Here is a 15,988-nt window from a genome sequence, read left to right as displayed (position 1 = left end):
CATCAAACTGAGAACGGCATCGTCACACCATACCACAAACACAGGGCCACGTAGCAAGCGCCAAGAGAGCACTCCAACGCGAGATTAGTCCTCCATTTGAACCCAGCAGCAACACTGAGCTCTACACAGAATTAGACATCATCCATGAAGGTTTGGTAATATAAAACTGTTCATTTCCATCCATCCATTTTCTAACCCGCTGAATCCGAATACAGGGTCACGGGGGTCTGCTGGAGCCAATCCCAGCCAACACAGGGCACAAGGCAGGAACCAATAAACTGTGTTATTCTGTTTCTTAAAACAAGTGTGCTTCAGTTACCTGCATATAAAAGTGTAACTGCTGGAATCTCCCCCTACACAGCAAGTTAAAGAAAATAAAGCAGGTGCCTTACCAAATTAATTAATTACTGGCATCACCAAAATAAAAACTGATAATCAATTGATTAACATCAATCAATCAGTTCTTTTTCTCATTACAACCCCTTACTTTCCTACAGCACAATACTTGTTTTTATGGCTTTGAAAGAGGAAACATGCATTATAAATCAGAAATACTAGCACATGTACTTCACCCAACAGGAGCGATCACTTCCAGCACGTTATCAGCACTGCACAATATCTTGTTCAGGTTTAAAGCTCAAAGCGTTTTGTTGGATTCATTAGTAAGCAGCTCTGAGCACTGCACCCCCATACTGTCTGTATATCTGTTATATGTTATCTACAGATTGTAATTGTTACTGATAATCAGCATTTTATTTACTTATTATTTTTAGAACCCGCTTATTCTAGGTTTAGTTTCATCCTGCCAAAATGTTTCTTGACATGATGTGATGCCAGTCAACCTAACCTGGAAGTCTTTGGGTCTACAACAGCCTGACAAACCTGACGTGTGCTGGTCTCAAAGCATAATCTGGGAATTGCCCGAGTAAAGCACTTTCTGCAGATTTTAGGTACATTTCCTGCATAATAGCATTCAATTCTACAGCACTAGTGATTAAAACAGTTATGGCTGCAGACTTTCGGTCCTAGTAAAAAAAAAAAACAAATCTGACAATCACTGCTTTAGATAACAGGAAGTATACTTTACAGTTTTTGGGAATCCACTGAAGGGTGCTTTATGCTGCCTTCTGCCAAATATGCCAGAATAGGCTTTGGTCCTCCTGTGGCTCAAAAAAAAAAAAACCCAACATAAGCCGGTGAGAGAAATCGATGGCTAGATTTTTAAATTCATCATCTGTGCTGCTGGACAAATCCACACGCAGCAGTTTCATCCCAGGCCTGACAGGCACCAGAGCCCAAAGATGTGCATCTTAGCTTTCGCAGTAACTGTGAGCAGGCTGGCTGTGGACGGGTGAGAGCAGGTGGGGTGCGTACAGCGTCTTGACCAGGCGTAGTTCTTGAAATGAAAAAAAGAAAAAACAGAAAACGCAACAACGTGTGTGTAAAACAAAAATATTTTATTTAAGGAAGGGATTCTCAGAAAGGAAATTACTAGAGATCAGAAGAAAGGTGCGGTATCTTCCAGAAGTATAGTTCAGAATATTCAAAGACCACTACAACTCACCGAAAGAATAAGATTTCAGAAAATTTAAAGTAATTCTTCAATAATCTTCAGAAAAACCATAAAAACAAAAATACTAAAGACCCGAAGTCACTGTGTCCACTTAAACCAAGTACCTTTCAAGTTTTTTTTTGGTTACATTACAATAAGCAATGGAACTGTTCCTTTTTACGTGTGTCCTGAAATGTCGCTTAAACCAACAAAAGTAAAAAAGGAGTACCCTACGACAAGTGAGGAAGAGAAGAAAACAAAAATGATATGCAACATGGAAATTTCACAACGTAGAGATGCCAGGGCAGATTTCATACCACCCTGATGGACACATTGCAGTGTCTGTAATCATAATATGGACAGGAATGCAACATGTGAATGATTAGAGGGGGGTCTCTTCAAATGTGTACCCCAGGAGGATCATTCGCCTTTAAACTGAACGTATTGCTCTTAAAACAGAGAATAAGAAATGACAACGGCTCCAGGGAGAATCACCCTCTGCGCTTGCACGTTTCTCTTTCAAATGGATAGCAGATGTTCGGAGAAATCCATTTCTTTATATTAATATTTAGAATGTTTACAGTCACTAGAGACCTAAAGAATGACATGAAAACATTATTACATTGCAATATTTACAAAGTCACTGTTACCGAAACGGTACGCACGCGAAGGCAAACATACCGAGCTGTCTGTACAATCAGCACGTCCACAAACAAACTAAACTGCACTTTTCAGGTAGAAGAAACACAAAACAAACAGGAATTGTGGAGCAGTGTGTGCCGTTAACTTTCCTGGGCACTACGAACACGACTGGCTTGACCTCATCTGATCACATTTAAAGGATGTCGAACATTCATGCTGTAGCAAAACACTCGCCACATCACAGTAAATACTTTGAAAAGGTTTAGAATCGTAAAGTATTTCCTAACTCCACAAAGGTTTAATATTAAACCTTGAAGTACATAAAACATTTCTGTATCTCTTTTTTATATAAATATTTAAAGTTCTGTAATAATAAAACAGATTCAAAGGCTTTTTTCAACAACATAAGTTTTTACATTGAGCATTATTTATATATAGAAGTGTATTGCCCCTATAAAACAGTAAATAATAATAAGAAGAATTTGTACATGAGCATACATATTTGGCATTTGCTTGTATTTCAAGAGACAGAGGTTACTATCACCTCCCGGCCCAGCGAGACTCTCCCTTTACTGCTGTGCAATGGCCTGCTAAAACAAAGCAGAACAAATAACCCTGGGAGCCGAGCACGCCGCACAACAGAAACCTCCGGATACAAAAAGCAACCCATGCTGGGACATGTTAACTGTACACATTTCCCCCCCCTCTTTTTACAGAGGTGTCCTCCATATTGTTGATATCGCTATGCAAAGCAAAAATCAGATGTTAAGGGGACGACTTGCTCAAATGTTCCCATCGTCCAGCATTTTGTTCACGCCAACACAGATTTTTTGCAGATGAGCTTTGTAGGCTCCAAACGGATTGTACAAAGCAGCGAGGAACTCGCAATCTGAAAAATGATCAAAGACTTTATTGACACGTCCGTGAGATTTGGGGGTTAGGTGCCTGTTAATAACTTGATGAAGTAATTCCTTACAGTCCTGTAGCAGTTTGGACAACACATTTCTGTCAAAAGTGAACTCCACCTGGTTGAAACTAATGACCGTCATTGCCAGCGTGTGAACTTTCTTCTTAAACGTCTCCATCAAGGCAATCTCTTCAGAGTTGAACTGGTTGTTTCTGTATAGGACTGCCAATTTAATGACGATTTTTATGAGATTTTTAATAATTTTTTCTGCCTCCTTTTTATTTTGGGTGTACTCTTTGGTAACTTTGTAGAGTTCATCCAACACGTCACTGCTGGTGTCGTCTATCAGGATGGTGGCAATCGATTTGGATGCCATTTTTCCCAGAATCTTCTTCTGTGCCTGGACTGCAAGGTTTTTGGAATTGAAAGCATCTAAGGCCACTGCAAAAAAAAAGACAAAGTAAATCACTAATACACTTGAAAATAAATTATGTGTGTGTGTGTATGTGTATGTATATATATATATATATATATATAACCAAAGTCACATTGACAAGAGTTGATTAGCTAATTTGATGGAGGTCTGCATATTTCTTCCCTTTATGGGGCTCTCGGTTACAAGGAGGAATGTGCAGGCCTCCTGTAAGCACTGCTACTCTTCCAATCGTCCGGTCAGCAGCATCCAATAAAACACATCTGCATTTTAATATTTGAATGTGTGTTTGAAAAGTATATGGAGATTAGTCTCTCAGACAACAGTGGGAAAAACATTTATCCAAAAACAGGTCAAACCTGTGCCACACGCCCAGAGAAACAGGAAAGCACTTCCTCCTAAAACCAGGATAAACAAACTCAGGCCTGGCTCTACTGTGCCTAGAGGTCTGCACATAAAAGGCTTCCCTCGATTACCCACTAAGTGGATGGAGGAGACATTTTGAACTAGCAATGAAGAAGACAGCTGAAAATCTAGCAGCATGCAAAGTATGTACTTGTGAGTTTAAAAATAATCAAAGGCATAGCTTATGTCACATTTAATACACACACTCACACACACTATAATTAGAGTCATTTTGTATTCCTTCATGTTTACACAGTTTTGACATATTTCAAGCTATTTCAAGAAAGCATGAGCACACTACCTGATTTTGACTTCCCTTCACTGGCTTCCAGTTCATTTTTGAATCCATTTTAAGATCCTTGTATTTGATTTGAAATCCTTAAATGGTTGTGCCCCATTTTATTTGTCTGAACTGCTGCGCCCTTATATACCGTCTCACACTCTCGGGTCAGCAGGCCAGTTGCTTTTACGTGTTCCTAAGACACGATGCAAACTCCAAGGCTTTTTCAGTTGCAGCTCCAAAACTCAGGAACGATTTGCCGTTGCACGTTAGGCAGGCTCTTTCACTTTAACCCAGTGCGAGATATTGACTATCTGCATACTTTTTATTATGAATTTCTTCAGCTCTTATGTGTTTCTGTTTCTTTTACTCTTTGGTTATTGTGTGTCTGATATGTTGGGTTTTATTGTACAGCACTTTGGTCAACCATAATGTTGTTTTTAAAGTGCTTTATAAATAAATAAATACATAGTAAATACATTTAGCAGTCCACAGCAGCACCTGATTAACACCATCTTCCTAACTGTGGCTGAACATCACGTGAGGAAAACAAGCCCAGCAATCATTCCTGAAGGTGACTTGAGGACTCACTAGACACTAATCAATGATTTCCGCCTCAGTCTCTAACTGGTCAGACATCTCTGCTTCACCAGCACTTCTATTTGGGTTCTCAAGTGCAAAGCAGATTTGTAGACTGACTGATAAAGTGTTTTGTGACAAAATAAGCTAGCATCTAGCAATCTGTCTGCTTTTATTAAACTGTCTTTAAGCAGTTTTTTTCCCCACTGGCTTTTCCTGACTGAAGGCACACAAACAGCATTATGTTTTACTTTGCCTACTTTATATATGCATATTGGCACAACCCTCACTAGGAAAAGCAGTTTGGGAAGATGTGATGAGATACTGTATACACATACTGTACACCCAGACCATCCATTTCGTCCGAGTTTATAGTAAGATTTTTGCCATTTGATACTTTGATGATAATACCAGCAATCAGGTACCAAAGGGGAAAACTAACTGAAATGCAATCTTTTTGTTACATAGCTGACACTCAAACAACAATCTTAGCTCCATCATCAATGCTACTGAATATTCCAGGCTAGAAAAACTTTTAACTGGGGTCATCCATTCTAAACTGTGCTTCACAACTCCGTTTAAGTCTTATACCAAAATGGTTTAAATGTGTAAGAGACAGCAACAGAAGATTGTCAAATACTGTATATCAGTTTAGTTACAATCTGAAGGGATCTTCTCCTTCTTCTTTCGGCTGCTCCCGTTAGGGGTTGCCACAATGGATCATCTTCTTCCATATCTTCATGTCCTCTGCATCTTGTTCTGTTACACCCATCACCTGCATGTCCTCTCTCACCACATCCATAAACTTTCTCTTAGGCCTTCCTCTTTTCCTCTTGCCTGGCAGCTCTATCCTTAGCATCCTTCTCCCAATATACCCAGCATCTCTCCTCTGCACATGTCCAAACCAACACAATCTCACCTCTCTGACTTTGTCTCCCAACTGTCCAACTTGAGCTGACCCTCTAATGTACTCATTTCTAATCCTGTCCATCCTTGTCATTCCCAGTGCAAATCTTAGCATCTTTAACTCTGCTACCTCCAGCTCTGTCTCCTGCTTTCTGGTCAGTGCCACCATCTCCAGCCCATATAACATAGCTGGTCTCACTCCCATCCTGCAGACTTTACCTTTCACTCTTGCTGATACCCGTCTGCCACAAATTATTTCTGACACTCTTCTCCACCCAGTCCACCCTGCCTGCACTCTCTTTTTCACCTCTCTTGCATGATCCCCATTACTCTGTACTGTTGATCCCAAGTATTTAAACTCATCCCCCTTAGCCAACTCTTCTCCCTGCATCCTCACCATTCCACTGACCTCCCTCTCATTTACACACATGTATACAATCTCAAGTGATACATATGCTAACTTGTCTCCTTTCAATGACGGCAGCTAATAAATGTATGCCCTCCAGCTCAATACCAGCAGAGCTCTGCTCCACTTATGAAACCAGTTTCCACAAGGACACCATGGTGTTTAGTGCTCAGTGAAGTTTGAGGAAAAGCAAAGTTTCATTGTAAAGACATGTGTTAGGTTAACCAGCAATTCTAAAGTGGCCCCATCTGACGGTGGGTGCTGTGATGGACTGATGCCCCGAGTCCTACCTTGTTCCTGAAGCTGCCAGAATAAGTTCTGGGTCTGAGTGGACAATGATGTGTGATATTATCTAAAGTAAAGTAACCTTACACAATCTGGCATTGCCATGATCTTATGTTTTTTTTTTTTTGTGTGGGGTAGTTCAAATTTGTGCAGAATGGCTGTTCCACTCAGGATTATTAAATGGGTGAATTTTCTGCTGTTGTGGAAAAACAGTCAGTACATATAGAGTAGACAGAGCACACTTGTACATCCACTAAGCACATGGACTATAAATGCCAGTTTCCACATGTAAACTAATCTAAACCTAATACAGTGACCAAGAGTCTACTAGCAAGCAAATCATTTTTGTTTGTTTTATCATAGAAATATTAAACATTACTTGAACTGTATTTTACATTCTGACTTGGGTACAAACTATTCTTTCATTATGTTTTACAGCACGCGCTAAATGAAAATAAGGTACTTCTCTTACTATTGTAATGATCTTATCTCAATGTACTGCTAAGTATTCAGGAATAATTGACATTTGAAAGATGCGGTGGTTTAACGCAGGAAAAAAAAAATATTGTAGGGACCAGAAAAACATGGACAGACAATCTTGTTACGGGCAGGAGAGAATGGACAACAAGCAGTTAAAGACGGTCTTTACTTAAACCGTGAACATAAGTACTATAGCATTTACATTATTCAGGATAGATTACTTTGTATTATAGTGCCTTTTATTTTGTTTTGTTTTTTTTTAAATATAAACTAGACTGGTTATCAGTAAGGTTTATACTGAAATCTAATAAAATAAAAATGATCATGATAAAGATTATTGGTCTGCCATTGTTCAGATTAGTCCTTTATGTAGCTGATGGAAGATGGAGCCTGCCCCAGATAGGGTTCAGTCTCAAGACAGGAACCAATACAGAATGGGATCTCTGCCTGTTGCTGGCCACACATACTTATTTAATTTATTTATTATTGTCATTAAGCCAATGTCCACATTGTGGGAAGCCTCTCATGTGAATGTACAAACTCCACACAAGCAGTGACAAGTCAAAAATTGAAGCATGTTTGCTGGAGCAGTGAGGCAGCCTTGCTGATCACTACATTCCAGTTATTGAATAAATACCTAACTTCACACCACCAAAGCAAATGTTGGCACAGGTCACAGCAAATGCAAACATTTACAACTTTTTTCCCAGACTTCTGTTTTTGGGAAATATACTGTTAAAGTATGCTGTACCGCAGATAAATTGAGAATTATAAAGGTGAAGCTACATCATATTTAGTCTTGTACAGTGAGTACGTTGGATACATACCGCATATACTCGTGTATAAGTTGGGTCTTGAAACCCGAAAAAAATCGATCTTACAAATCAGACCCTGACTTATACGCCCATTCAAAAATGCAATACTTAATCTTTATTTATTATTTTTTTTTTTTACATCTTCTTGCCTCCTCCAATCTCGCATCAGTTTCTCAGACACATTTAATTTTGTTGCAGCAGCGCAGTTACCAATTTCTTTCGCCACTTCAACAACATTTAATTTAAAATAAGCTTCATATTTTCTTCTGATCAAAAGCTCCATTGTTGATAAGGGAAGCTCTTATGATAAAGGTGTACGAGGGTGTGAGATACAAAAAAAACACAAATCAGTGCAAACGTTGCTTTGGATTAGTTTGGGCATTACCACGTGGTCATGTAGGCACAATACACAGGAAAAAAAAAAAAGGCAGCGTTCTCCATGGTTACTCTCTCAGGTGGGCGTTCGCATATCACAATCACATGCACCAATAGCGCGAGTTTTCCACTGTCGACTTATAAGGCTGACATAAAATACCAGAAATGACACGGTAAAATCAAGTCCCGACTTATCTGCGAGTATATATGGTATATAAGAACCAAACAGGATGCCAAATCACATCTGCCCTCGAGTGTCCCGCTCTATAAAGTGGACACTCAGCAGTTGTGGTCAAGTTTTGCAGCTGAGAAGTAAACACATTTATTAAGTTAGGTTAACAATGGAGGAAGGTGCAGCACAACATATAAATGGGCTTGAATACTGGATAGAGTCACAATATTATAGTGCAGGATTGCTGGTGTTTTGGGATCAAAGCTCAGTGGGAGAAGGGTAACACGTCAGAAGCTAAGAGAATGGAGAACAGCACAGAATCAAACTTGAAACTCATCTTAAAACATAGAAAGTTGAGCATGCTTGATAAATGGCTTGAAGGATTATAAATGTATTTCATATTTATGTAGTACTAGGGTGTTGTACCGTGTTAGCCATTATGAATGTAGAGAAAAGCCAAGCAAAATGACACCCTATATTGGCTAACTAAACAGATTACAATATGCAAGCTTTCGAGGCAACTCAGGCCCCTTCTTCAGGCAAGATGTAATCATGTAATAAAGTGAACTAACTTCACTTCTGAAAATGTCAAATAAAAAAGGCTACGTGCCCAAAACGTTGCCTTTTTCTACCACTGATCTAATGGCCTTTCCTTTTTTTTCCCCCTTTTCCAGATACACAGTGAGGCTGCCCTTCACTAACTCTTGCTCTTGTAGTAAAATGTTAATAGCTCAGCTGAAAAGTTTTGATTATGAATAAGCCAGGAAAATGTTCTCTGCATTGTTTTGAGAAACAATTTACCATTTTAAATATATCATCTCCTGCTTTTATTGAATGTACTCCATCTTCTCTGCATAGCAACACCAGACTGTGCTTCTCCTCCCTCTGCACAAACAAACACAGTGTAGCGTGTGGGCTGACAGGGCGATTAGCATATAGCACTGGGATTATGGGAGTATCATTCATTACACATCTTATATGTGCATTTCTGATCCGCATCATTTTCTACTGCCGTTTCAGAGAACATATAAACAAAATAAGCTTCTCCGTGCGGGTCTCCTTCAGACACATCCAGAACATGGACCATATTGCACTACGGCCATTAAAACAGCCAGGTGGTGGATTGCTGGACATCTGGCCTATTTCCTTACACAGTTCTTTCAGAAAATATGTTAGTTTATAATTCAAGCTAAACTATAAAGACTTATTGCAGACGTCCCTGTGATCATATATGAGAACAATGACAGAACTTGTATTACATAATAGTACCCATGGAAAAAGTTGCTTCCCAGAGCCACCTGCACAGTGCTGCATAAGCAAGTGCAAGTAACCACTGCTTTTGAAATTTGTTACAGGCAAAAGAAAACCTACTTTATGTTCATGTTTCCAACTCATGACCTTATGCCTAAATTTCAATCGTAGTAGCAAAGCAAACCTGTCTATCTTATCTCTTTTCCATGATAAACTTTTCTTTTCAATTTCCATGGATTTTACCAGACAAAACCTTGTAATTTGTGTATATGTTTGTGATAAGAGTTACATTTCCCAAGCACATCTGAACCATAAGCTGGTATTTTATGACTCCCACAATTTTATGATTCTTCTTTTCCATTCTTATTGTTATGTTGCCTTTATCCTGTTATTGGCAAATGTACTTTTAAAAAATAAATAAATAAAAAATGGAAATACTGTAACTTGTATGTCCTGGTTTTGGTGTAACATGCTGAAGTGTTGCATTAGTTGCTAAAGGCTCCCAATGATCCCTGTATCGAATGAGATAAATCCACAAGAACTGCAGCCTGTTATCCTGCTGCATAACTGAAACAGGGATAAAAATGAATGTTCTAGAAAGAGGGAAACTAGGGGCTTGTATTAGACGGTAGTCCTGTACTGAGCTCTGTGTGCTTCAGAAATAACTAGAGGACGGTCAAGCCTTATATCGATGTAAACTTCAAAATGACATAAGAAAGGGTTACAGAAATTGAATGAATGCTTGAGCAAATACTGATGTTAGTATATTTAAAAAGTTACAAAGAAAATCTTTTGCTATTTTTTGTTTAAAAAGCACTTAAGGAATTCAGTGGTATGCTATTTTAACAAGCTAACGGACGTCATTTTAATGTTTTGTGGCTTAGGTTTTTTTTTTAATATAAACAATGTTTAACTTTATAAATATTGTTTGCTCCACAGTATTGAAAAAGTATTTCTCATCCACCAGTGTAAACTTTTTAACAAAAGCAAGAATCTAATTATTACAACCAAAACTGAACAATATACACTGTTAATAAGGAGTTTACTGGGATGTAAACTATGGTCAGGAATAAATGTAAAGAAGTATTCAGGAGCCGGATGATCAAATCTCTCTGGACAAAGACCAACTCTCCAAACTTCCATTGGGGGCTGCATGTAGTCAAAATATTTTGAGCTTTGGTTAGATAACTAACACAACATAATTACAGTGGTTTTACAGAATCATAAATCTCACACCTTTAAGGTAATATGTAATACTAAATGAATGATACATTTTAAACTTCTCCATACCTATAACTCTATATAAATTACACTCCAATTCCAAAACTTGCGTTGCTTTATGGTCTGTAACAATTGACTTGGCTCTTAAGCTTTGTTTGTATTTTTTATCCTTGATGTGGCATTAACAAGATGACTGCATTAAAGTACTAGAGAAAAAACAACAAATTCATTCCTTAAAATTTGAAGCTCACATAAAGCCAAATTAGATATTTTTGTCTTAATGCAAGTATTGCACTAGCACAGAACTTCTATGCAAAAAGAAAAAAATCTAAACTATAGCATTTGTTTGCTTTTCCCTATCTCCTACAAATTAATACATTTTACAGCTTAATGATATTGAAGAAGCATAGCTCATCTCTACATTATTTGTTTGTTTATAATAGAATAACATCTAAACTAGAATACAGTCAAAAACACAAAGGAGTAAACAGAACTCTACTGAATTTGGACATTACGCTTTATCAAAGGTTTTGGGGAGTAACGGGAAAATTGTGCAGTTAACAATCTTTATATATAACTAGGGGGCTTTGCTTGCCAACCCCCGTTTTTGTTTTTCCAGATACAAACTTTTAAGATTTTTTTTTTCTTTGAATTGTTGCTATTTCATTAGTTTCACTTTTATTTCCGAACTTCTGTAAAAACAGTATTTGGAATCTTTCGAATCCCGATGTGCTGAATCTTTTTAATGAGGACTGTGAGACTTGTGTTTAATGACTTTGTACCATAATTCAGGGTAGGTTTCTCTGTTTGGAATTTCAGCACAGACAAAATGATCTACATCACCAGCAGTTAATCATATTTTTTGCAAAGTAACCAATAAATGCATGTGATTTAAATTCCATTTTTGAAATTCTTTGACTTAAATTTCAAAGCCTTACCATATTTACATACTTCTGACATATCACCTATGTCCATATATTCTCGATCTCTATTCACCTTTCCATTTGTCCGAGTAATGTCTCTTTCTTTGCGCTAATACGATGTTCACTTTCTTTGTTTTGACGCTGTAGTTTTTTTCTGCTTTCATATTCTGTATCTTGCTCTGCATGTGTTTCGCGCCTACGTTTTTTTTTTTGAGGCTTTTGAATTCCCTTTTTCATTATCTCTAACCTGCTCTGCATATGTTTGGCTTCCTTGTTTTTTTAACCTCTTTATGACATTTTACTTTCTCTTCTACTTTGTCTTTTATTTCTGACCTCACTTTGTCCTGCTTTTGTTTCATTGACACCTGGTGATTATTTTCCCTTTTTCGAGTAATCATTTCCGTTTGTTTGCACTACTGCGATCTTTACTTTTTTTTTTATACTTTCTAATTTCCCTACTTTCATATTCTTTAACTTTCTCCACATGTGTATCGCGCCAATGTTTTTTTTTTTTTGAGTCTTTTGAATTCCTTTGCTTTCATAATCTCTAACCTGCTCTGCATGTGTATAGTGCCAATGTCCGGATTAGACGTGCTTTTTTCCCCCCAAATCCACTTGTTCCGGGCTGATAATTATTTTCCGTATTTTCGGAATTTGCACCTAGATTATTCTTTTTTGTCTCTCAAACACTTTTGAATCTCTTTTCTCCGCGTTGCTTTCTTCTTCACTTAGACATCTAAGTTTCATCTATAACGTAAAGCAACAGTGCTGGAAATGACAGGAGTAGCAGAATGAAAGAATCAATAAGACACAGAAATAAAGTGATTCATTAAGAGCAAGAATTGGAATACAGTTTAGAAACTGGTTGGGGTCAAAATATTGAGCCCTACAGCAACTGAGTATTAGAATGGCAAAGTTAGCTGATCATCTGTTGCCTCACCTTGTATCTCATTGTTTTGCTTCTGGCTAAGAAAAAAGTAATTATTAAGGGTTTAAATCTTTAAAAGCAAGTCAAGATAATTAAGGCGAAAGAAATATGTCCCATTAACAGCAGTAATTGATTACTAATTAAGAAAGTGGCTGGAATGAACATCTGCAGACACTGCACCTCTCCTGGATCGGAGTTTGACACTCCTGCTTCAAAGTTCACCTCAGGTTTGTAAGTTTAAGTCTGAGTACCCGAGGGATGGACGGTGAGTATTAGGCTCACATTCTAACATCCTGAAGACATTTACTTCTGGTTAAATGTGTTTTTTAAAATGACTACAGAAGCAGACTTTATTTTGTGCTCCATGGTACACTGGCAGTGTACAATGCCAGTCTTAGAAAAAGTAATCCAAAACTCCAGTTGTTGCTTCTCCTTTTTAATGTTATTTTTAACAGGAGGAAAATGGCTCAACACAAAGTTCCTCATTTGTATGTTGCAAAAAAAACACCATCTGCATGTTTATTACCAAGTCGGATTACTACTTTACTTTTTAAAATAATTTGTCATTTTCACGTCTCATTTATTTGTAATTTCTACATCTGAAGCACCAGTTTTCTTCCAGCTATATTCATGGCAAGATGATTCACCTTATTTTAAAAACAGCCAATACAACTACCTTTTCTTTTAACCAATGTATACATCTTAGTGTGTAAATGTTTCAATATATTGTACAAAAACAGTGTCACAATTTCATTATATTTTACTCTTTGTTATATATATATTTACAAAAGTCCAGTGCAGTCCCCAAAAGTCCCCAATACCCCACAGTTCTGGCCAACACACAATGCCTTCAGACCGCCTCCTTCTCTCCTCCAGAGACCTCGTCCACTCTTCTCTCCCAACTCAAGTCATCCTCTGAAGGGAGGCGGCCCCTTTAAATAAGCACCCGGATGTGCTCCAGGTGTGTTCCCGGCAATTTCCCACTGACACGCCCCAGTGTGCCAGGAATGCCGGCTGCATCCCTGGAAGCACTCCGGTGTCCCCTCTTCTTCCCCTCAGCACTTCCGGGTGTGGCGGAAGTGCTGAGGTCCAGGGTCCTCCAGGTATTGGGGTGCCCCCTGGCGGTAACCACGGGCCCCTACAGGGTCGAGCTTTCCAGCTCTGCACCTGTGGCCCCCAGGGCGGTCGCCCCCTCGAGGCATCCAGTCTTGGGCGTCCCGGCTGGGTACCACAAGTATATATATATGTTTACATGATGCAAAGACGGGGTCGGCACAATGGCACAGTGGGTACTCCCTGCATGAAGTTTGCATGTTCTCCCCATGTCTGCGTGGGTTTCCTCCGGGCGCTCCGGTTTCCTCCCACAGTCCAAAGACATGCAGGCTAGGTGTGTGGGTGTATGCGTGTGTGCGTGTCCTACGGTGGGATGGTGACCTGCTCGGGGGTTGTTTCCTGCCTTGCTCCCTGTATTGGCTGGGATTGGCTCCAGCAGACCCCCCGTGACCCTGTAGTTAGGATGTAGTGGGTTGAATGATGGATGGATGATCCAAAGACCCTTTTACTACATAGGCTTTGTCCTTGATATGATTATGAAGGTCAGACCATTTTTGTAAATGTGCATCTAATTTCTAAACTAGCTTAAGAAATCAATGCTTAAATTGACTAAATTAATTAAACTATCACTTCAGCTACTAGGGACATACTTCTACAAAAAGTAGCTAATGGAATAATTTCATACTAAAATCCTAAAAAAAAAAAAAAAAAAAAAGGGTTGGAATGAACATCCTTACCTCACACACACAGGCAAGGAGTGGAAAGCTAGCTTCAAAAGAAAAGGTTCCTCTTAAAACTTTGTTAGAAAGGGATTAATACAATATTAAGATTAATACAATATAAATTCTATAGCAAACACACCTCTCCATGGTCTAACATACTAATATCTATCCAGAATTGCTTTACACCCAACAGAGAGATACTACCATGCAGTACTTTGACTTAGCCACATTTGATGGCTTTATCCATGAACTAGTCTCTGTGCTTCAGTTTATGGATGTTCATCCTTAAATCGCTTTCATTTGCAATGTCACTGAACTTTTGCAATCTGAATGAAAAAAAACAGAACCAAGATTGTGTGTTTTGGACCCTCTGACCTTATCTGTGTTCCTACAAGTAACGTTGGTTCATTGACAACCTACTGTAAACCAATCGGAAAACAAACCTGGTGTGATTTTTGATAATGTTCTCAAATCCAACAAACAAATCACTCCGTTGCAAAAGCCTATTTCTATCTGCTCAGGGTATTAGTTAAAGTCAAGCCTTTTCCATCTTCTGCTGATTTTGAAAACCTTCATGCTTTTGTGTCTTGTTGGATTGACTACACATCATACACTGGAGTAAACCAGTCACCCCAAGCCCGTCTACAAGTAATCCAGAATGCTGTAGTCAGGCTCCTAATAGGCACACGAAAACATAATCAAATAACACAAATTTCAACTTCTCTTCACTGGCTTTCTGTTCACTACAATACTGGATTTTAAAAACTTGTTTGTTTTAAAGTCTCTGAATGTTTAGCCCCCTATTATCTTAATGACCTTTTTCACCCTTATTCACCACTTAGAACCTCAGATCAATTTTTGCTAGTTGGGCTGAGGTGTTTGGGACTGTGTCTTTAAAGTTTAGGAGCAACTACTGTAAACAGCTTACCCCTTTGGATTAGGTCTGCACCAGCTTTGGTCACATTTAAATCTAGGTAGAAAACCCATCTGTTGTCCTTTTAAACTAGCATGAGAGTAATGTCATTTGTTTTATCTTTTTATTTTACTAGGGGGCTCTGCCCCCTAAAGTGCCGCAATGGGCTTTAACAGACCCTGCCTCCTGACAGCCCCCCAGCCTTGACCCTCTAAGGCCACCCGAAAAAACTCCCAAAAAAAAAAAAAATATTGAAGAAACCTTGGGAAAGGTAGTTCAAATAGAGACCCCTTTCCATGTAGGTTGGGCGTGCAGTGGGTGTTAAAAAGAAGGTGATCAATACAATACAATACATAGAACAGAATAAATCCTCAATACAGTATAAAAATACTAGCAGTACGGAGTAGAATTTCACATTAGATGATATCACATAATATGATTTGGATTTGTTTTAAGTCCTGGAGACCTCATTCATCAAGCTGCCTTCCCTATTTTGCCATTCCACATCTGAAATAGCACTAATCCGATTCCTTGGATCCTCCATCAGGGATGACTTTACCTTAGGCAGGCAATATACAATTTAAAGAGATTGTTATTTTCTTGGGAATTGTTACATATGCATTATTTTCACTTTTACTTTAAAAACCTTCATAAAAACAATACTTGTCCTTTATTTTCGGCCCCGTGCGTGGCTACATCTCTTCCTCGCCAGACGTATAACGCTGCTATTGATGATATTC

The 15,988-nt window shown here is 38.5% G+C and overlaps 1 protein-coding gene and 1 long non-coding RNA gene across 4 annotated transcripts in view; one reads left to right on the top strand and one right to left on the bottom strand.

Moving 5' to 3' along the window:
- The window catches only part of LOC120532696, a 75,907-nt gene that overhangs the window by 46,657 nt on the left and 13,262 nt on the right, over positions 1–15,988 (top strand). The gene's annotated exons all lie outside the window — the stretch shown is intronic.
- Positions 1,437–15,988, bottom strand: part of LOC120532695 (tumor necrosis factor alpha-induced protein 8) — a 79,374-nt gene continuing 64,822 nt past the window's right edge. For all 3 annotated transcript variants that reach the window (XM_039758983.1, XM_039758984.1, XM_039758981.1), the window contains exon 2: positions 1,437–3,542. In XM_039758983.1, the coding sequence (XP_039614917.1) occupies positions 2,977–3,542 (566 nt within the window). In that variant the 3' untranslated portion in view covers positions 1,437–2,976. The remainder of the gene's footprint in view (positions 3,543–15,988) is intronic.

This window comes from Polypterus senegalus, chromosome 7 (assembly GCF_016835505.1).
Source record: "Polypterus senegalus isolate Bchr_013 chromosome 7, ASM1683550v1, whole genome shotgun sequence".
Classification (NCBI taxonomy): domain Eukaryota; kingdom Metazoa; phylum Chordata; class Cladistia; order Polypteriformes; family Polypteridae; genus Polypterus; species Polypterus senegalus.
This window is presented reverse-complemented; position numbering and strand designations above follow the sequence as displayed.